Consider the following 22,898-nt stretch of genomic DNA (forward strand, 5'->3'; position numbering starts at 1 on the left):
TTATTTTTCATAACTAACCTAACTAACTAACTAACCTACCTAACTAACTAACTAACCTACCTAACTAACTAACTAACCTAACTAACTAACTAACCGTGCCATACGTGTGTCCCGTATGCACGTGCGCGGAGAGGGAAACGAAGAGGAAGGCAGAGGTTCGGAACGCACTGAGTTTTGTGCTGTTTGTATGCGTGCTCGGAACCTCTCTTTTCCCAAGTATGCCATTAGCAAACATCCTTTCCCCAGTCTTTGATTGGCTGACGGAAACTTTATTGTCCTTTCCCTAAGCATTGATTGGTGAGAAGTGTCGCCTATTTTACTATTGGTTGCTGTCCCCGCAAAGGGCGGAGAGAGAAGGCTTAAAACGGTACGCTCTCGGTTAAGTGGGGCTGATTTCGTGTAATCAGTGGTTCAGTCATGTTGTAAATACTTTTCTCCTTGCTTGTTTCTTCTCGTTTTTTTATGTGTTAATAAATAGTTAACCTCCTTATCCCGCCGTCGAGTAATGTGATTGCTTTCGAGTCCGAACCATCAATCCATCAAGAAATCCGATTTCATCATCATCAAATGTTTTCTCACATCTCCACTTGAAGAGAAACTCAACTGCAGCAACGCGATTTCAGCGTACAAAGGGGACATCTCCATGTTACGTTGCAGAAGGTCATGGTGCAAATCACAGTCCTTGGACCTCTTCGTTAAAATCACGCGAGTAGAAATAAAGCACTGCAGTAGTTGGTTCTTGCTACCTGACTATACCTCAAAAAGCACAAATTCCACATGCGAAAATAGGTAATTTTAACATTGAATGAAGAAGTGTGTACGCGCGAAAAGTTCAGGCTAGAACATCTGGAACACTTATTTGCGCCTACACATAAAGCCTTTCGCTTGCGCATAGCCGCGCATTATGCATAGTGTTCTTGCGTTTGCAGTCGGTCCAGACTGTTGTGCAGATCTGTTTCATTGCGGTGTTATGTTTATAACTGAAGTGTAAGTACAACTTTAAATAATTATTTTTGATTCTTTATTTCATCGCAGACATCAATTCGAATAAAATGAAAAACATATTCTATTGGGTTGTACAACAAACAAGAAGTTATAAATTAAGGTTCGCAGTATGTGCCTATTCAAAGAGCCTGTTATTATATAAATTCAATGCGCTGTGCTATTTGTAACAGAACTTCGCAAATTCTACTCGACGCCGGATTCAGTTCTGTTAAATGTGGCGGACGAACTACTTTGGATTGAATATTACAACTAGCATAGAGAAGACTTTTAAATGGACCTTTGGGCAAGAACCTGTCCCAAGTTTGTACAGGTGATTTCAATATTTACTAATGTTGAGGAGGGCTCCATTTTCACAAATGAATTTCATGCAAGAAACAGTTTCAGGCGCAGTCAAGACACACTTTCGTAGCTTTGTTGAGTATTCCAACCAGGTACAGGGGACATGTTAGTGTACGAAGACAAGTCCGCCTGCATGTCGTTCAAAGGTTATTTCAAAGTGTAATTTGCTTTGAACCCTTCCATTTAGATTACAAGAGGCACTCAGAGCTTACATTAACCGAATAAAACGTACATGGAGCCATTTAAACTCAGGTTTGGAATAACTTCGTAGCCTGGCGAAATATATATGAGAAGTAGAATTTTTTGCTGACGTGATGAGTAAACTAGTGCTGTTGGCTTATGCGTGCATGTCTGATCTGCTGAAGTTCAAGGTTAACTTCTGGGGTACACTGCAGCCATCACATAACAAGCTGAACGCACATGACTTAAGAGAGCATTTTCTAGAACACTCACAGAAGCGTTTTAATTCTCTGCGTTTTATTTATAAAACTCTTGTTCACTCACTAAAATCTGGGAGAAAAATAACTCGCTTATGCTCCAAGCTAACGATATATATGCACATAATTACCTATGATTTAATCCTAACTGAATATGAATGCAAAAAAATTCTGCGTCAACACTGCCTCAGCGTTCGCCTTAAGAGCGTTAGCTACGAGGGCTTCAAGTGTTTACATCATTGTGCTCACCAAACGTGGAGAAGATCAAATCCAAACATCAGCGGATATTTCATTTCCGGAAGAATCTTTTCTAAGACACAAGCAACACCATCTGCCTCATGGATTTCGCACTCCTATTGCGATTTACAGCCACGTTAGCGACATAGTTCATATTTCTTCATTATATCAGCTAATAAATTTTATAAACATGTGCATAACAACACGACGAATTGTTTGACATCATCCGGAACCCAATGCGACAGACGGTTCGGCCGTAATGGCCGTCTGAAGGTCCTCGGAAGGCTCGCTTTGGGGGCGGAAAGGTCGTCGGTGCAAATCTCACACATACTTTGGGCTTCATCTCCGTTAGTACTTTACCATCAAGAACATGATATGTCATCTGACATCGCTTAGAGCATTCTTCGCCAAATGGGTGGCCCACAAGTTTTATGCAAACGGTGGTCCAAGGGGGGGGGGGGGGGGGGCACTTCGATGGCCGCTATACTGGGACATATGCAATGATTTGAAAGTAAAGGTGTCCAGTGAGGCGCTACGGGCCCACTTTTGATATGTGATATAGTGTGGTCACGTGGTTTTGGTCAATTTGAGCTGCACTGCAGACAGACGCGTCCTTGAAAAACGTAAGTAGCAAGAACTAACGCTCTTACAAATGTCCAGTGCGTATCTACAACACCATAATGCTATCCTATATCGCTTTCGAACACGTGGTCTGAAAAAGCTTTCATGCGCCACTATTACATCAACGCGCATAAGCTAACAGGAAGGGGCAACCCCTGTCGCCAGCACACCCCTTTCAACGTTAAAGGTCTCCTTAAAAGCCATCGGACACATTTCGCTCCCTTAAAACTTGTCAAGGTTCCTTGTCAACGTGTTGCATTGTCTCCTGTGAGCAACACAGAGCACAGAAACTTCGTTAAACCTCGCCACCTAGACCCCGGGCACTAAGCCTTGCCTGATTTTTGGCGGGGAACTGGGGTCATTGTCATCGTCATCGTTAATTCTTTTAGCTGATGCGGATATCTTTAGGCACAGCATTCTTGGATGCGCCAACGTCAGCAGTGAGGTCAAAAAATCTTAGGTGACGTTCGCAATGGACCCCTGCGTATATGTACAGAAATTGAAGCATGCATGCCTTGCTGATGAATTCACATCACCCAATCCTTTCGCAACCCTGCTCATCGGACCCGTCTTCACAGTCCTTACAACCCTCGCATACTAAGATACGCGATATGCAGGTGCCATTGCCGCAGGTAAATTCCTGCTGCGAGCAGGTTGGTCCGCAGTCATTTTCGTCGGAACCGTCGTGACAGTCAACATCTCCAGCACACACGAATTCCTGCCAAATGCAAAGACCATTCCCGCAGGTGAACTGTGACTGCGAGCAGGTCAGCGTTTGGCAGCCTTTCTCGTCGGAACCATCGGGGCAGTCTTCGTCCCCGTCGAACTGGAGCGAGTTCAGAATGCTGCGACTATCTCCGCAAGGAAACCCCGACTGTGAACAAGTCGTATTCCCGCCATTCTTTTCGTCCGAAGCGTCAGTACAATCGTTGATACTGTCGCACTGCGAACACTTTCGGCGCTGAGTGGTCCGGACATAAAATCTTCAGGCCTGTAGATACGGGCCTCGCAAGCTAACGCACCTTCGTCCGAGTGGTCGTTGCAGTCGGGAAGGCCATCGCACTGAAGTTGGTCCCAAATGCACTGGCCGTTTTGGCATGCCAATTGGTCCTCCATACACGGGCAGTCATTCTCATCAGAGCCATCAGAGCAGTCTTTTTCTCCATCGCACAGCCATTGAAGGGGAACACACCTGCCACCGTATGCTCCGCTGCAGGCGAATTGGTCTGAGTTGCAGGTCTTGGGAGGACACGTTGCCGTATGTTCGTCCGATCTGTCCACGCAGTCTGGATGCCCATCGCAGAACCGCCAGCTCGGTATGGATTGACCATTGAGACATGCGAATTGTCCCTGCATGCAGTTTGGAGGTGAACAGTTTGTCTCGTCGGAAGCGTCGCCGCAATCGTCTTCGCCGCGCACCCTCATTTGAGAGGGATGCACTTGCCCAGTAGTGCGCAACTGAACCAGTTCGTCAGACAAGGTCGGGGCGTTGGAGTCGTGCTCAGGCAGTACGAATCTGTGGTCCTTAGTAGGAAAGCGAAGACCAGGAGCGACAATAGGCTCATGAACAAAACAGCTGGCCTGGAGTCATTCATAGTTCTGGCAACGCACGACTGCGAGGTTTTCTGCCGGTCACTTTTCTCCTTCTCGAACGACGTGTAGGAGTCAACACTGTCTTCGAGCAGTAGCCTTCTTAAGGGCTACTGTGAAACTCTTCGATGACGGACGAGTTACTCAGAGGGCCGAATGTCACAAACACCAGACAGCCCCGAAGAAATCACATCTATCTCTCTCCAGGGAAATTCAAGCGTGTTCAGTCTAGGCCACCTCAGTTGCTCCGCTTCTGGGTCGTGTATAACTGGCCCAACTGAACGAAGCACGGGACCGAATTGTGTTCCGCTAACCTGACAGTTGCAGCGGCACGCAGATAAACTGCAGCAAACGATGTCCTACGCACCTTCGGGCGGTCTCCTGCAGTCGGCAAGGCGAACACTGGAAAAATGGGTTCATGCGTTTCGAGCTCATGCAAAGCGCCTCGCAAGCCGGACGCTTTCTTCACCGCACGTTCAATAAACGTTGTTAGAAAGAGCAGTCGCAAGAACAGGCCGCCCCGTGCTGTGATGACGCGTTTACGGGGTTTGCTGACCGCATAGAGAAACGACTGTTTATTGTCCCTCACGGCAGTGACGCCATTTCCGGCCTGAGAGATGACAACTACATTTTACGCCATGGAGAATCGCACTGCACTGGGGAACGGTAGGGGCGCATGCGATCAAGTTTGCACGCCCCTTGGAAGTGTACGCTTTAGCATCAGGCCCACAGAACACAGGAACCCTCTGAGTTGTCGAATAAAATAAGGCCTGAACAAGCAAAAATTAAAAATTCACAGGGACACCTTATTACCTTGTGCTGTCAATAGTATAACATTAGAACCTGTTGACGCCTTTACCCGATGTCGCGTCACTTCCGGTGTGGTGATGATATTTTCGGTCTGACGATGTCACTTTACTCCAGCCAAAAGGAATTATTCGCTCTGGTGACGTTACTTTGTCCAGCCAATTGTAATTACCCGGCCTCCTGACGTCACTTTTCTTCAGCCAATGGGCCAAAGGTATAATGAATCAGATATTTTGTCCCTCGTGAGACTTCTAGTGCTATGGTATTAAAATAAATCCTGCAGAAATCAAACACAAAGCAAGCAATCCTTTCCCTCCTCAGCCTTGCGGGCTCACTGATAAGTACCCTACGCGGTGATCCGTACTCCATATGGCGCGTGGATGCCGAGTCTGAGGCAATGCGATGAATCCCTGAAGCGAAATAGTCCTCCCCTAGGCTGTCATTTTGCGTCCATGTCCAACATTGTCGAACAAAAATTTTAAAAATTGCAAAATTGTAAGACACTGCTCTGGAAGTATGCAAGGTAATGGTCAAATCTTCTGATCTGTTGCAAAACCTTCCAAAAGCGCCTGTCCCGTAGTCTTCTTTTCTTGTGTCCCTGTTCCTACGCTGTTTTTTTCGCAAAAGCTTTCTTTTAAAGTATTTCTATCGACGCATCGAACAGTCAAGAGTGCCATAGAGAACCGATGGGGAGTGGTGTTGACAATAGCAAATACTTTAATAGAAAAAAAAAAATACAGGACTGCCGTCGGGTGATCTACAAATATACTGACTGTTATATTGATATCTTACACCATATGAAAAAAACCTGCGCTCAAAAACGGTTTCTCGCTCAAAACGCTTTTGTCCATAACTGTACGGTATGTTTCGGTAAATTACAGTTTAAGGGAGCACCAAAAGGTTGTTTACCACTGTCCGGCGGTAGTTCATTGGCGAAGCACTGAAAGGATTGCAAAGGTTGTTTCTGGCGCTTCTTCTGTGATCCACGCGGGAAGCTAAAGAAAAGAACGATAGGTAATCGAAGCGCTTGAAATTCATAGGGTGGAGTGTTAGCACTCCGTCCGTAATATTGGTAAAGAAGGAGACAGATTACCTCTGCGAGCTTATGCCACGCTTGAGAGAAGCGCGACACTGGTGAGTACAGATTAAAATGTATATAATGGCATATAAGCGCAAGTAAAGTATTAGTTGATGTCCAGCGAGTCTTCTGTATTGTTATGTGTAGGGTGCAGTAGTACGCGTGCGTGTGTAAGCGCGCGTATTGTATGCTCACGCTCGCTAGAAGAAATGAATCTCGGAAGCGGTTACCAACTCTCCAAACTGAATGCATTAGCGAGCTTTCAGCGGTTGTCTTTGACATCTACGACTTGGTAAAACAGAGTGAATTTGAATCGAACAGATTAAGCTAAGCAAAAAAAAAATCCGAGGTTGCAAAGAAATTGCCATTTCTCAGTATTCACCCTTATATTCCATATTCCGGTGGCCTGAGTAAATATACAAAATGCGTCTCATTACAGACCTCATGTGGTTGTAATTAAGTAGAATGATTTTTATTGAAGCAATTTTCGTTTTAGATGAGAAAAATTATTGAATGGCATCACTACCGATGATTGTTATCACTTAATGCAATGGCACTGCAAAACGCAGTGGCTCCGCCTCGAAACCTTAATCTGCCGCGTACTCTTACAATCAGGCGTTCATGCTCCCACGTTCTGGTCGTAGCCGACACCATCTTTTCTCATGCGCCGTGCTAGCACGAGCAGTGACGCGCGGAGTGTCAAGGGATTCCGGAATTCGGCTCAGCGCACTTACAGGTTGCTGAAACTAACATTTTGCACAATTGGTTTTAAATAATCTTTCCATGTTAGATGAGTGCTTTTTCGGCATAGCAATGTCAGCTGTGTAGTACATCACAATACAGCTAAGACGTGCTAACTAGCAGGATAGCAAACTAATACTGAATACTGATCTTTTTAAGTACTAGTTTTAGGCTCCCCAATTATGGAGATGCGTGTATGCAAGCCTAAGTAAAACCCATATCAGCCTTTGCAATCTCAGAAACCTGGCTACCTTCGGCGCTGTGGCCCAACAAATTTTGTCTACATCGCGCCAAAATTCATGCATTTTCTAGAAGCTTGCCGACAAAGCAACCTCTCCAGTGCATGTAACTCGCAGAAATACCCAAATTTGTTGGGCCACATCGCCGAGGGCAACCGAGATTTCGAAATTCTATGAACTGATACGAATATTATTTACGGTGGCCAACACAGAAAACGGGGGGGGGGGGGGGGGGGGGTTTCCTAAGTGATGGAGAAAGGTTGTACAACTTTCCCTCTGGAGGAGTATGCAGGCAAGAAACTGTTTAAGTTGAAAAGAAACAGGAACATAAAACAACGAAGACACGAAAATGACTACGGGGAGTAGAAGAAGAAGAAGATGACTATCCGCACAAAAACTTTCTTGGCGTTCACCGTTTGTTATTATTTTGAGGACAACAACAACAACAACAACGCCACCACCACCGTACCTTGGCCAATCCTCCTGCGTGGGTATGTGTCATGTTTACTTAGGTAAACAACAACAACAATGAAAAAGGGAACGACGGCCACTATCGCGGATGGGAGGAAACTAACCATACAAATGTCTGAACTTATTCTTAAGAAGGTTAATAGAAGCGACGCTGACTGAGAGGTACGCTTTTTCTTCCATCTGGAATGCCTCAAGAATTAACTTCACCACGCGATCCCTGTAACCCCTGCACATGGAGACTTTGAAGAAAATTAGGCTCACTCGTTGTTTCCGGAGCTCGTCCGAACCGCTGTAATTTTCAGCGCCGAAAGTGCAAGCGCTGCGCGCGCTAGCAGCGTCAGTAGTGAACACACTAAGCTTTGGCCCTGACAGTGTACTAAGCGCGAAAATTTCCGTTCATCCATATTTCCGGCGGCCCGTACGGCCCCCATAGGAATGGATCAGAACATTAGCACATTACGAGATCGATAACTTTCCAATTCTTTTGGAATGGGCTGTGAAACATAGATGTGTGAAAATATCTCACTGAAGGCTTTCCAATGGCAGCACTTGGAAATATCGTTACAACGAAAGAAGAGGTATCGAAATAATGAGAAAGGCAGAAACACTCCTCCTTTTTTTAGCGGAGAGTATCAGTCGGTTTCGTCACTTCAGTTCGGTGCCCTTTCTTAAAAAAAAATAATAAAACACGTTTTTGTCTTATTCGGCCCGCGGCTTCTAACTGTTCTTAAGCAACATTGCTGACGCGATTAGTGATTGCTTCCAAGCATCGGCAACAGCAGTACCTTAACAGCAGCTCAGCGTTCTCCAGCGAATAGCTGTCAAGTCTCAGGATCAATGTGACGGCGTTTGTGTGTCTGCGTGTGGGGTGGGGGGGGGGGGGAGCGGGTGGCATGGCGACTAATTTAGAGGGGTGAGGGGGCACTCAATTCCCCTTACTGAAGAAAGTTACATGATGCCAGAGCCCCATACAGTTTGTCGTACAAATATTAAATTATCAGATGCCCTACAAATGTCCTGCACATGTCCAACAAATGTCATTCATTTTTGAAAAATCATCGTTTGACCAGCAGATATCATACAATGTCATACAAATTTTATGCCATTTGTATGACGAAGCCTGTATGACTTCATTGCATCATCGTTAAAGAACCCCAGGTGGTCGAAATTTCCGGAGCCCTCCACTACGGCTTCTCTCATAGCCTCAGTCGCTTTGGGACGTTAAACCCCAGAAACTAAACATCATACTTTTTCAGGCGCTCCCCCCCCCCTCCACCTCCTCTCCCACCAAAAAAAAAAAAGGTTTACTTAACCGTGCCAGACGACGTTTCGGTATAGATACAAATATAGACACTATAACTAAGAAAACTCTCTCCCCTGAGGTGACTGACGAGTCTGACGGCGTTTTGAAGACGCCTGACCCCTTCTCCGCATGTGACCGTTTCAAGAGTACGGTTCTGGTCCTCGGAGCGCAGCCGCCTGTAGGAGTTGCTCAGTGCCGAAGCGACAGTTGACCCTCACAGCTCATTTATAGCATGCGACAGCTGCTATGGAGCAGGAAGAGCCGGCTACTTCACGAGCTGCTCCTCCTGCGCCTCCCTGAGACCCTCGTGGTCGTCCTGGCCGCAGCAGGTTACCTTGGAGACGCTCCCGAAGCTGGTTGAACGTGTCTCGGACTGCTCCGGCCCGCGTTTTGTGCCTGGAATTCCGTCCCGTCGTCCAGTGTCGACGACCGGCAGTCAGGTGTCGAGGATGAAATCTACCAGCTCGCGAACACCGGTGCCGCACTTCGAGTGTCCATTCCTCATCGCTGCACCGACGGTAGGCCCGTCATTCCAGTTCCAGCCACCGATCAAGCCTACGCCATGATGGGCTGTGCTGGTACCACCGCAAGTTCGGGACCGCTGCCCCCCAGTTCCGGCAGCCTTGCCTGTGCTCAGGCGAGTGACTGATGGCTCTGCACCCAGCTGCCTGCTGCTCTACGTCACCGAGAGGATATCGAGATGCCGCTTCCTGGCGGACATCGGTGCCGAGGTTAGCGTCGTGCCTGCGTCGTGCCGACTCGATCAGCAACGCGCTATGCCAGGAGCGCCTTTGCAGGTGATGTACACCTCCCAGATCGCAACCTGCCGACAGCGCTCATTCACCGTCGATTTGGGCTTACGCCGCACCTTCCTTGGGATATTTATTATCGCGGACGTGTGGTTCACTATACTTGAAGTGGACTTCCTCGCCAATTTTGGCCTGGCTGTAAACCTTCGTTCTCGCCCACTTGTGGACCACACGACTCACCTGTCCGTGAACTGCATTCTCGCCTCTGTGCCCGCGACCACCCTCCAGGTTGTGCCGTGGCTGCCATCGCCAGCTTTCACTCTGATTCTTGTCGATTTTCCTGCCATCACGAGGCCCAGCTACCTCGAGTTTCCGCTCCGAAACGCCGTCACACACCACATATTCACTACGGGCCCGCCAGCATTCTGGCAGCCGCGTCGTCTTGGTAGCGACCGCATCTGCAATGACCGCCGCCAATTCATCCAAATGCTGCAATTGGGCATGTTTCGGCCGTCATCCGGCAGCTGGTCTTGGGAGCTGCATATGGCGAACTTGTGGCGACCTTGTGGTGACCTTCGCGCCGTGAACGCCCGCACCATCTAGGATTGATATTCCCTCTCTCGTCCACCACTTCGCGGCCAATATAGATGGCATGGGAAATTTAAGGCGGAAGCCTTAAATGCCTCATCGTAGTAAGCAGAAGTTGTCGACAGAAATGTCACGCTTTTCAATTGGTCGAAATGGTCGTGACGTCGCAGTCCGCGAATTTCAAACGGGGCCAATTCTACTTTGGCTGGAAACCATGCAACCAATTAAAGGGATGGTATAGCGATGCTCCAAGTAGATAGGTTTCAGTTAATTGGTTAATTAACCAGTTAGCCTAATTATCCTTTCTAGTCAGACAAGATAAATAAATAAAATCGAGTAGGAAATTGGTCGAGCTGGGGATTCGAACCTCGGTCTCCAGTGTGCGAGACGAGCACGCTACCACTCCGCCAAGCCAGCTGGATGGTTTAGAAGGAACAAAGGCACGTTTAGTGATCACGGTGTCTTCGTTCACTCCCATCTTCCTCCTTTCCCTCACGGCGAGGTTCAGGTGTCCACCGATATACGCGAGACAGATGCATTTCCTTTCCTCAGAAGCGAATTTACCGACGAGCAAGGTGTACAGCCGAACGGGCGATGGCGTTCTGTGGACTCCCTGGCAGCCTTGCAAGACGCTGTCGCGTTCCACTCAGAGGCGAAGCTTAACGTCTTTACCACACATCAGTGACACAAGCAGCAACCCCGCGCCTAATGGTTCCGCCTCACCGCACTTTAGGTCAACAAAGTGCCCCCTGAATTTTTTTTCCAAGATGGATCTCGAGAAAGCCTATCATCTGGTCTCGCAGAAGCCTGCAGACATACCTAATACAGACATTGTAACACCTCTTGACCTCTTCGAGTGCGTCCTCAAGCCTTTTTTCTGCGAAACTGTGCTCAGAAATTCCTACTCTTCATCAACGAGTTCACTCGTGGCCTGCGTTTTGTGTTCGCCTACCTGATCTGCTGGACGCCAGTTCCTCGTCTGAAGAGCACGTTGAACACCTGAGCCTGGTCTTTTCACGCCTCGAAGAACACGGTCTCGTCATCAATTTGGCTAAATGCGTTTTCGGCGACAGCGATATCGAGTTCCTTGGCCAACATGTAACGGCGCAGGTGATAAGGCATTTGGACCGCAAAGTAGGGCCGTCCGGGACTTTCCTCACCCCGAGTCGGCTCGCAAGCTCCGAGAGTTCCTCGGCCTCTTGAACTGACACACACGTATCCTGTCTTGAATTACACTCATTACCCTGCCCATCATCGATCTCCTAAATCGTCACGCTGTCCTCGTACTGCGTTTGAGTAGAAGTCAGCCGCCGAGGCTGCTAAGCGCACCCTTGCCGAAGGTAATCTACACATGCGGCCACTGGCCGTCGCCCCGTTGCGTCTCGTCACCGATGACCCCGGTGTAGCTGTAGGCGCCTTTCTGCAACATGTTCACCACGACTGGTGGTGCCCACTGGGTTTCTTCTCCCAGAAAATCAAGGCCGCAGAAAGGTGCTATAGTACGTTCGGCCGTGAGTTCCTTGCTGTCTACCTCGCAATTCAGCACTTCCGCCGCACCTTGGAAGGAGCCGTTTTTCATGTGCTTATGGACTTTTTTATATGGTTATGTGCTTGCATTTCGTGAGAATCAGAGCTCATAAAACCGGACGAGAAATAAGACACCTGAAGTTTATTTCTGACTTAACGCTGGACATCCTATACATCGAAGGGCCCGTGAACAGCGCCGCCGAGTCGATTGCCCGTATCAATGCTCTTGCATCAGGCGTGCTGGAATTCGCAGCGCTGGCTCCAGCACAGAAGTTAGACAGCGAGCTTCAAGCCCTCCAAGCCTCCTCTGGCTACCCATTTTTGTCGCCAGCGCCTATGCCCTTCTGGTCGGGCAGTATCGTGGGCGAGGTCTCCAGTGGTTCTCCAAGTCATTTTGTTCCCACTGCTTTCCACCGCCAAGTCTTCGAACAGCTGCACAACGCTAGCCATCCTGGCATTCGTGCTATGCAGCGGCTCATGACGTCTAGGTTCGTCTCGCCTGATGTCAACCGAGATGTGCGTCGGTGGGCTCGTGAGCGCTTGCACTGCCAGCGTGCTAAAACGACGCGCCACAGGATGTCTCCTTACCACCTTTTCTTCTCTCGCGACTGCTGTCACAGCGGCATTTTACACGCCGACATTGTCGGCCGTCTTCGCCCACCAAGAGGCTTCCGCTACATACATACGTGCATCGACCGCCACACACGGTGGCCCGAAGCCTTTCCACTGCCTTAGATCACGGAGTCTACTGTGGCGTCATCATCATCATCAGCCTGACTACTACCACTGCAGGGCAAAGACCTCTCATGTCTCCTGGTCTTTGCATGTCTCCTGGTTGTTGTTACTGCCTTTGTGATGATGATGATGATGTCCTCGGGCGTAATGACACATAACCACAGCGGGTGATCGGCCAGGGTGCGTAGCGGATACAAACGCACTCATGTACAAGAAGTGGAGTAATTGAATTATTTTGTCTTAGACTACTGCCCTGCTGACCGCCAGTCTTCATCTCCTTCCACTCTTGGGGATAGGGGGGTGGGCGAGGGAGCTGTGATCGGCTGTCATGACGATTTAAGCATCGCATTTCTTTTTCGCTGCTGTCCATGCTATAGTCACCCGTTCATTTACCCCTGGTAATTCAGTTCATTGTACGTAAAAAATTATGGCGGAGGCTTAGCTAAGCTTAAGCCTAGTCAGATGCGAAGCATATTGGTGGCTAGGCTTGGTAATACATGGCTTTCCTTGGTTGCATACTTGGTCATTTTAATAGAACCGCTAGAAACCTTCGTCGTGGGGGAAGACAACGGCATGGCTACAGCGGAACGCCGACTAACCCCGAGACGCGCGTTGGGTGAGCGCCTGGATTGCCACGGAAGCCGCGTCTGCCTGCTCGGTGGAGCGAGCGTTTCACCTACACCGATTGTGAACGCGCGTTCTAAATGCGCGGGAATTCCGCTCGAGGACATTCCGGCGTCTGTGCGATGGCATCCTCACGACGACGTCACGGTGTCACGTGGTGTGACGGCTAGGGGTCCCACGGCGACGGCGCGAGGTGGAGGCCGCCTCTCTCATCGGATGTCATGTGGTGTGACGTCACGGTGTCACGTGGTGTGACGTCACGGTGTCCCGTGCTGTGACGTCACGGTGTCACGTGGTGTGACGTCTAGGGGTCCCACGCCGACGGCGTGAGTGGTAGCTCTAGCAATATGCTTCGCATAAAAACTAACGTCTACAGATCGAACTAAACGAACATTCTTTTGTTCTTAACAGCGATTAGGCATATCGCTCACCCAGAGGTCCCTACTGAAAAGTACACCTGATTAAATGTAACTACATTCTACCAGATGGAGTTCAAAACTAGGTTACGGAATGTAACCTTCAACACATGTAACCAGGTGTACGGTCCATTTTAAAACCTCCGAGACAGAACTCAACTGCATGTACAGATTGTCACGGGGCTTATTTGAATGCCTCCGTATATCTCAATAAATAGAGAACTTTAGGGCTCCCATTTCGAGAACTTTTAAGTGCCTCCCAAGAAAGCCTCAAACCTCCACTACCCACTTCGGCAACACACCGTGCGCTCTGAGAGCCTTTCATGCTGGCAGTCGCACAGCGCTTCTCTAATATTCACGGGGCTTCGTTCACCGCAATTTGTGAAGGGTATGAGCGTTCAGCTCATTCCTAACTGACAACGATTCCGGTTTGCCTTTCTCCATCTAACCCCGTATGTACATGGGAGCGCCGATGCAGAAAGAGCACGACCCCACATAAACTGGCAAAATTGTTTCTTCTTGAGAACTCTTGCAAAGAATAGCACAAAGACTAAGAGCAAGCCACGTTCGTTCTTTTCAGAAGAAACTTAGGGAATTAAACTGCTCCTTGGCAGGGCAGTCATTCTCGTCGGAACCGTCCGGGCAGTCCTTTCGGTGGTCACAGCGAGAGTGGCGAGGAATACAAAGGCGTCCAGAAGCACATGCAAACTCGTCACCAGAGCAGCCTCGGCTGCCTTTTGCGCCGCAGTTCATCTCGTCGCTGCGATCATTGCAGTCGTATCGGCCGTCGCACTTCCACTGCTTCGAAATGCACGTGCCGTTGTCGCAGCTGAAGTAATTCCCTTTACATTCCAGCGCCAGCTTTCGGCAGGAGTCCGGTTCGTCGGAGCCGTCCTCGCAGTCTTTGTGTCCGTCGCAGAAGCGCGTTTTGTTGATGCAAACGATGGATCCGTTTCGCGAGACGCATCCGAACTGCTTGCGAGGGCACGCCGCCATCCTCGTGCAATTCTGCTCGTCCGACCCAAATGAGCAGTCACGGTACCCGCCCTTGCAGGAGGACTTACCCCCCTGACAGAGCATACGGAATGTACAGTTCTGCTCGTCCGAGCTGTCTGAGCAATCGGGGTCACCGTCGCAGTGCCACGATTTGGGGATGCACCGGCTATTGTCTTTGCACGCCAACTCGTCGTCCGTACAGCGGATTTCCGAAGGGCAATGCTGCTCGTCCGAGCCGTCTAAGCAATCGGGGTTACCGTCGCAGTGCCTCGATTTGGTGATGCACCGCCTCTTGTCTTTGCACGTGAACAATTTTTTAGGGCAGCGTATTTCCTTACAGTTCCGCTCGTCCGAGCCGTCTGAGCAGTCGGGCTCACCGTCGCAACGCCAAGTGTCTTTAATGCAGCGGCCGTTGAACACGCACGTGAACTCATATTTCGAACACTTGTCTACAGAGGTGCAATTCAGCTCGTCCGACCCATCTGCACAGTCGCGGTCGCCGTCGCACCGCCAATCAGACCTGACGCATCTGCTGTGGTCCTTGCACGGCTCCTTACCATCCTCACAGCGCAATTCGGGTGTACAGTTCTGCTCGTCCGAGCCGTCTGGACAGTTGCGGTCACCGTCGCAAAGATATTTTTTCCAGAGGCAGTAGCTGTTGTCTTTGCACGCGAACTCATCTTTGCTACAGCCCATTGGGGTAGGACAATGCCACTCGTCCGAGCCGTCTGTGCAGTCGCGGTCACCATCACAGAGCCAAATGTCTTTAATGCAGCGGCCATTGACTACGCACGGGAAGTGATCTTTCGGACACTCCACCACGGAGTTGCAGTTCTGCTCGTCCGACCCATCTGTGCAGTCGCGGTCACCGTCGCACAGCCAACGTTCCCTGATGCATTTGCTGTTGTCTTTGCACCGGATCCTGCCTCCCTCACAGCGTATTGGAGATGTACAGTTCAGCTCGTCCGAAGCGTCTTTACAGTCACGGCGACCGTCGCACCACCACGTTTTCCGGATGCACCTGCTATTGTCTTTGCACGGCAGCTCTTCATTGCCACAGCTTGTTGAAGACGTACAGTTCTCCTCGTCCCCACCGTCCGAACAGTCTCGGTAGCCGTCGCACAGCATATTTTCCATGATGCAGTAGCTGTTGTCTTTGCACGGGAACTGAAATTTTGCACACCGTAATCCGGATGTACAGTCCTGCTCGTCCGAGCCGTCTGAACAGTCGCGGTAACCATCGCAGCGCCAAGCGCCTTTAATGCAGCGGCCGTTGTCCACGCACGTGAACTTATCGTGCGAACATTTCTTTAGAGAGGTGCAGTCCTGCTCGTCCGACCAATCTGAGCAATCGGGGTCACCGTCGCACCACCAATTTTTGTCTACGCACTCGGATTTGTCTTTGCAGGGGATCTCAAATGCCCGACAGGATGCACAGTTCTTCTCGTCCGAGCCGTCTGAGCAGTTGGGTATACCGTCGCAGCGATAGCTGGGAAGAATGCAACGCGAGCGGTTGTCGCACAAGAACTCATCGTTCGAACATTTATGTATGGAGGGGCAATTCTCCTCGTCCCACCCATCTGAGCAGTCGCGTCTGCCGTCGCACAGGGCAGACTTAAAGATGCATTCCATGCTGTCTTTGCACGGTAGCTCATATTTCTCACAGCGCGGTCGGTATCTGCAGTTCCGCTCGTCCGAGCCGTCTAAGCAGTTGCGAATGCCGTCGCAGCGCCAAAGGTAGCTAAGGCAGCGGCCATTGTCGCACAAGAACTCTTGTTTCGAACATTTGGTTGGATTTCCACAATCCTGCTCGTCCGACCCATCTAAGCAGTCACGTTTACCGTCGCAAAGCCAATTTTCAATGATGCATTTGCTTCTGTCTTTACAGAAGAAACTACGGTATAAACAGTTCTGCCCGTGTGTACAGTTGTCCTCGTCCGAGCCGTCTAAGCAGTCGCGATCACCGTCGCACTGCCAATACATGTGAATGCAGCGGCGCTTGTCCGCGCACATGAAATCAGGCCAGTTACAAATCGGTAATGAAGTGCAATTCTGCTCGTCCGACCCATCTGAGCAGTCGCGATCACCGTCGCACAGCCACGTTTTCGAGATGCACTTGCTATTGTCTTTGCACGGCAGCATACCATATTCACAGCGTATCCGAGACGTACAGTTCTCCTCGTCCCAACCGTCTGAGCAGTCTCGGTAACCGTCGCACAGCATATTTTTGATGATGCAGCTGCTGTTGTCTTTGCATGGGAACTGCAATTTTCCACAGCGTAGTCCGGATTTACAGTCCCTCTCGTCCGAGCCGTCTGAACAGTCGCGGTAACCATCGCAGCGCCAAGCGCCTTTAATGCAGCGGCCGTTGTCCACGCACGTGAACTTACCGTGCGAACATTTCCTTAGGGAGGTGCAATTCCGCTCGTCCGACCAATCTGAGCAGTCTGGGTCACCGTCGCACCACCAATTTTCCCTGATGCACTTGCTGTTGTCTTTGCATCGGATCTCACCTACCCCACATAGTGCACAGTTCTTCTCGTCCGAGCCGCCATAGCAGTCGCGTTTACCGTCGCAGCGCCGGTTGTCATTAATGCACTCGCCATCTGGACACATGAAGAGACCTTTCGAACATCGCTTCATGGGAGTGCAATGCTTCTCGTCCCACCCATTTGAGCAGTCGTGTTTGCCGTCGCAGAGCAAATCTTTATAGATGCATTCCGGGGTGTCCTTGCACGGCAACATACTTCCCTCGCAACGCATTCGGAATGTACAGTTCTGCTCATCCGAGCCGTCTAAGCAGTCGCGAGTACCGTCGCAGCGCCAATAGTAGTTGAGGCAGCGGCCGTTGTCGCACCTGAACTCATGCTGCGAACATTCCCTTAGAGATGTGCAATTATGCTCGTCCGACCCATCTAAGCAGTCGCGGTCCCCGTCACACAGGTAAGTTTTAGAGATGCATTTGCTGTTGTCTTTGCACTGGAACTCATCTCTGTCACAGGGATAGAGGGATGTACAGTTCTGCTCGTCCGAGCCGTCTAAGCAGTCGCGCTCACCGTCGCAGCGCCAGTAGTGGTGAATGCAGCGACCGTTGTCCACGCACGTGAATTCATCTGTCGCGCACTTCATTACGGAGCAGTTCTGCTCGTCCCACCCATCTTTGCAGTCGCGCTCAGCGTCACACAGAGAAGTTTTATAGATGCATTTGCTGTTGTCGTAGCACGGGATATCTGAGTCGGAACACCGTATTCGGATTGTACAGTCCTGCTCGTCCGAGCCGTCTAAGCAGTCCCGAGTTCCGTCGCACATCCAATTTTTCTTGATGCATTTGCTGTAATCTTTGCAAGGTACGGTACCTGCCACACAGCTTAGTTTCGCTGTACAGTTCCTCTCGTCCGCTCCGTCGGCGCAGTCCCACTCACCGTCACATCGCAGCGTGGCCGGAATGCATGGCCCAACTTCTCTGCACATGTACTCGCCTTCATAACACGTCGTCTTGTTGGTGCAGATATATTCGTCCGACCCGTCGCTGCAGTGCTTCGTTCCGTCACAGACATGCGCCCAGGCGACGCACTGGTATAGTACCCTGCACTCGAACTGCTTCCCTGTGCAGTGGGGAAAGATTTGGGCAGCGCTTGGAACGACATGTGAAGTTCCAGATGCGAGGATGGCGGTCAGGAATAGCAGTGTCGAAGTAAACCGGAGGGATGTTGAAACCGCCCGCAGCTCAGCTTTCATGATGTTCACGATGCAATGCCCACCAACTGCAGGGAAAATACAAAGGTCAAGTTCGGAAAGTCATACGAATGAAGAGTACTCACGCGTTGAGGTCCCTGGTCGAGTTCTCTCCCGGCCTGCGCTGATAAGTGGCTCAACGAAGTGGCTGCTTCTGTATGGGACTGGATGTGCCGAGGGCTGTTCTCTTTGTGGCTAATGCTTAATCCCTCTGGCGAGGAATGCCATCAAAAGGGATCTGAGGATGTGCATTTCTTGATATGAACCTAATCCTGATAAACGTCGGCACTTGAGATAACCGGCTGATCAAAGGCCGTTAGCCGGGTACGTATTTTTGATCTGCCGCCCCAGCAGGAAGTCGTACGGTTCAGGCCGATATGGAACGAGCCTCGCGCCGGAAGTGTCCGCTTTTCAATTTCTTCAACTCTGAGTCAAGATCCAGTTCTTGACAGCGGTCGGGCGGTAGCTCATCGAAACAATTCTTTATATCTGCGCCAAATTCCACAGTAATTATAATATTATCGAGTTGGACGATATTGTACGACATGTATTTCGGTGTGGTGCTGAGGAGGAAGACGAAGACTTTGTTCTCACGAGAACGCTGCCATTTTATTTGCCATTTTTCTTTGAGGCGAACCAACCAACCAACTCTGCCTTCACGTCTGTGTAGACTTTTCGGGATTTGTGCCGTAACCAGGAGGCGCCGGTCCCTTTTCCACACGGCAATGGAAGTGGAGGCTCAAGGGCCTCCCATGAAACCCGGTGGGTTGGCAGCGGCCGTCCATAGAAAACGCCCCTACAACGTTATGATGCCAGCATCCAGGCCACCGCTGTTGCTGGGCCGCTAGTGATGACTCCTCAATCGGCGATGGGTTCGTATGGGTCCTCATCAAGAAGGGCAATAGGAAACTGCGGCGACGTGGACAGTCGTTCGCATCAAGCAAGGCTATGATCGTCACGGCGCGAGGTCCCCCAACACGCACACTCTTGTTTGTACCAGAAACGCCAAAAGACAACCTCAGCCTCCTCAACAGACAAGCCACGTCCATGTTCCTTGAAGACCTCGGCCCTAGAGGGATTAAAGACGTCAGAGTTCACCTCTACGAAAACATAATCGTCATCGATGCAACGGTGTGGAGCGCACTGCAAAGTTTGACCAGCGTAAACAAACTCGACAGCATTGCGTGCGATCCCATGTCCTCCAAGACAGCGGAACAACAGCCGGCGTCATTTACAATGACGACAAGGCGATCGCTGACGCTGATGATTTCTCTATCTTTATCAAGTCAACGTTCCACAGCATTTCATTAATGCAAGTTCAATGACTTGCGAAAACTAAATGTGTCAAGCTAACCTTGAAGAGCGACTGCATAACATCGTATGTGAAAGCTGGGCATTTTATACACCTGATTCAGCCTTCCGTGCGCGAGTACGCGAAAGACAGCAGAGGAACGCGCTTCACGACTCGAAAAGCGCCGCAGCGAACGCAACTGACCAGGCTTAGCCAGAGCTGAACAACGCCTAATTTTTCTTCTCCACCTCCTCTTCGAGCTAAAGTTCATGGAGGTGAACCAAGGGCCTTCAGATAGCGAGGAAAAATTACGAGGAACTTTAGCGGCTGAAGTGGTGAAAGGCGAAAGCCTGAGTGCTGCATTCTGCTACGCGATTGTTCCCTGCACATTTTGTTGGTGCATTAATTAACTGCCAATTAATGACGCTTAAGCTTCGCCTTTAGGAGTGGAACGCGACAGCGTGTTGTAGCGCTGCCACGGAGTCCAAGAACGCCACCACCCGTTCGGCGCGATACGTTGCCCTTTGAACACAACGCTTTTTGAGGAAAGCAAATGGGGCTGTAATTCTCTGTCACCTCGGTGGACACCTGAGCCGCACTGTACAGGAGAGAGAGAGAGAAAAAACTTTATTATGGGAAGTGCGTTAGACCCCCTTGGGTCCCTGGACCACCGCACGGTCCCACTCTGCGTCGGAACGTTCATGGAGGAAGCGTGACTGAAAGAAGAAAGAGGAGCCGTAATTAAGAAAAGGAAAATTGTATTTGAGGAAAGGAAATTTCGCATTAACTGTCTCACATATCTCAGTAGACATTCTAAGAAAATTGTATTTCAGGAAACGAAGTTGCGCATTAACTGTCTCACATATTTCGGTGGACACCCGTCAAAATTCGCGCGCGGTGATGTCACGTACGACAGTTTCGACCAATCTGAAACGCGGACAAATACGCCTCGCTCGTCGGTAAATTGGTTTTTGGGGAAAGGAAATGTATCTGTCTCTCATCTCGGTGGACACCGAAACCTCACCGTAACGGGAAGGGAGGAAGTTGGGAGTGAACGAAGACACCGTATTCACTAGACGCACCTTTGTTCATTCCAAACCATCGAGCTGGCATGGCGGAGTGGGCGAGGAAGACGAAGAAGCCGTTCTGTGCGGCTGTGGCGCTATCGTGTGCCACGGCTGCACGGAGTCCTGCTGTTCCCTCTCCTCCCCGTTGGTGCTGCTGTTCCACGACCTGCCTCTGCGTCTTCTGGCCGTCTCCAAATTTTGGTGAGGCCGTTCCGCGAGTGGGGGATTCGGCCAGGTCTTCCCCCCTTTGGATGTAGGTTCGAAGGTTTTGTAGGTTTTCCGCCATGGCTCTGTCTTCCCCGGGCTCAGGTCCGGTAACCTGGTTCGCCAGTTTACCGGCTGAAAATCTGCCGCTAACATCTTTTAGTAAAAACGGTGTCAGGCTAATCCCTGTGGCGCTGGTCCCTGTAGCAGATGGTGTGATTAAAATAAAAAACTCTCGATTGATCCAGGAGCAGCTGAAGGCACCCACCAGCCACTATCTTGAGATTTCGGAGGTGCGACCATTTGGCAAGAAAGGAATTCTATGCAAATCGGCTGACTTGGATTGCGTTGCCGATTTGCTGCAGTGCACCTCTTTCGCCTCACTACCGGTGAAGGTATTCATTCCTGAGCAGCTAGCCTGCGTAAAAGGAATTATCCGATGTGTGGATCCTTCCGCTACACCAGGGGAAATTCTTGCAGACTTTCATGACGCAGGTGTTGGCATCCTTTCAGTTTACCGCTGCAGCAGATAGGCTGGAGGCTCTCAAACACCAATGGAGTTGGTTATTGCAACTTTTGCAGGGTACTCTTGTCCGTCCGAGATCAAAGTTTGGCCTATTGTGTATCGTGTGGATCCGCTGCAGCGCCGTCCGTTACAGTGTAAGCATTGCTGGCGGTTCGGTCACAGTGCCAAATCTTGCAAGTCCGCAACGCGCTGTCGCGTTTGTGGCGGTGATCATGCACACGACATTTGCACTTCTGAGCCGCTTAGCTGCTGCCTTCGTCACTCTGATCACACAGCTGACGACCCCATCTGCCCGAAACGTGCCGATGAGCAGAACGTCTTGGACATTATTCAGCGTGACAGGTGCTCGCGCGCTGATGCATACGCCCGCCTTGACAGACGGCAGTTCTCAAACGCAAGTATTTCCCGCACGACCACTGCTGATGTGGAGGCAGCCTTAACTAAGTCCGTTGTTGCGGCGGTGGAGAAGGCTGTTGCTGGCGTACTTGACCGCATGATCAGTACGTTCAGCGATGCCTTGTCCCAGGTCATTTCCGCGCAGGCTGCTTCATCGGCTTTAAGTAACCTCAACTCGTCTACCTGTCCTCCCTCCTCTGCCACTGCTCTGACCAAGTCCCCCTCTCTAACGCTTGTGAGTCAGATGTTGAAATGACTACTCCATCTCAGAAGCGTCGTGCTTCCTCTTCTCCTTCAAAATCTTACCATCATCATCCTAAGACTAAGAAAATTTCGCCTGGAATTTCAAAGAAAACAGATGTGTTGAAAGAGGCTGTTGCGGCTACGTTTTTAAAGCAATAATCATGGCGGTAATATCTGTTCTCCAGTGGAATTGTCGCTCTATATCATCTTCTTTCCACGATTTACAGCAGCTTATACTAAAACATAGTCCAGACATCATTTTTATACAGGAGTCGTGGCTCAATCCTAATCGCCCATTTGCAATTAAAAATTTCTCCGTTTTTAGAAATGAAAACGGCAGGGGTGGGGGCTTACTAACATTGATTTCGACGAAACTGTGTCATCGTGCTAAAGCGCCTCACAAAATTATGAGACCTGATTGTGAGATACTTGCTGTTGAAATCATTATTCCGCAGTGCGCCCCTGTTACGGTGGCAAATATCTATTTCCCCGCAGGAGTCCGTAGGACGGATGAGCTCGATGCGTTACTGCGAAACCAGACGAGTAGTTCTAGCTGGGGACTTCAATTCTCATCATGTAATTTGTGGTTTCAGATCAGACTTTAGCGGGAAATTACTTTGGTCTTGGATGTCAGCAAACGGCGTGTGCTGTTACAATAGTCGCGCCATAACTTATATGAGGGCTAATTCTCGATCAGCTATTGATTTAACGTTAGCAGTTATTGGTACAGCGGTATCTCCGTGGTGTACAGTTGACTGCGGTACGTCCAGTGACCACTCCCCAATCACTTTCACTATTGCGTGCAGTCCAGTCAGGGCGACTGGTTCACCACAAAAATTTATAAATACTACACTGTTCAAGAACCTCCTAGGTGAGGCCCTCTCGTCTGTTGCCCCCTCCGATAAATCTGACGGGGGCCCTCAAGTATTAAAT

At 49.9% G+C, this 22,898-nt stretch overlaps 1 protein-coding gene and 1 pseudogene across 1 annotated transcript; both read right to left on the reverse strand.

The window, feature by feature from the left end:
• Window positions 1-3,171: 3,171 nt before the first annotated feature.
• Window positions 3,172-4,234, reverse strand: LOC149367149 (uncharacterized; annotated as a pseudogene).
• A 9,849-nt stretch (window positions 4,235-14,083) lies between these two features.
• LOC149367150 (uncharacterized) lies at window positions 14,084-19,287 on the reverse strand. Its single transcript, XM_089572849.1, has 7 exons — window positions 19,275-19,287; window positions 17,739-18,267; window positions 17,251-17,618; window positions 16,798-17,016; window positions 16,345-16,695; window positions 15,229-15,759; window positions 14,084-15,108 (listed from the first exon to the last, which is right to left on the reverse strand). The coding sequence occupies exons 1-7, from the start codon at window positions 19,285-19,287 to the stop codon at window positions 14,084-14,086; spliced, it is 3,036 nt and encodes a 1,011-aa protein (XP_089428975.1).
• Window positions 19,288-22,898: the final 3,611 nt, after the last annotated feature.

The sequence above is a fragment of the Amblyomma mixtum genome, chromosome 1, assembly GCF_055824585.1.
Source record: "Amblyomma mixtum isolate Tamu chromosome 1, ASM5582458v1, whole genome shotgun sequence".
NCBI classification, from domain to species: Eukaryota; Metazoa; Arthropoda; class Arachnida; order Ixodida; family Ixodidae; genus Amblyomma; species Amblyomma mixtum.

Bases quoted from the DNA above. Each gene is read 5' to 3' on its own strand.
- LOC149367150 (XM_089572849.1), bottom strand. The intron at 17,619-17,738 runs CTCAGATATCCC...GAAGTGCGCGAC, and splicing joins ATCCGAATACGGTGTTCCGA to AGATGAATTCACGTGCGTGG. The intron at 17,017-17,250 runs GTATGTTGCCGT...TATGTGGGGTAG, and splicing joins CCGAATGCGTTGCGAGGGAA to GTGAGATCCGATGCAAAGAC.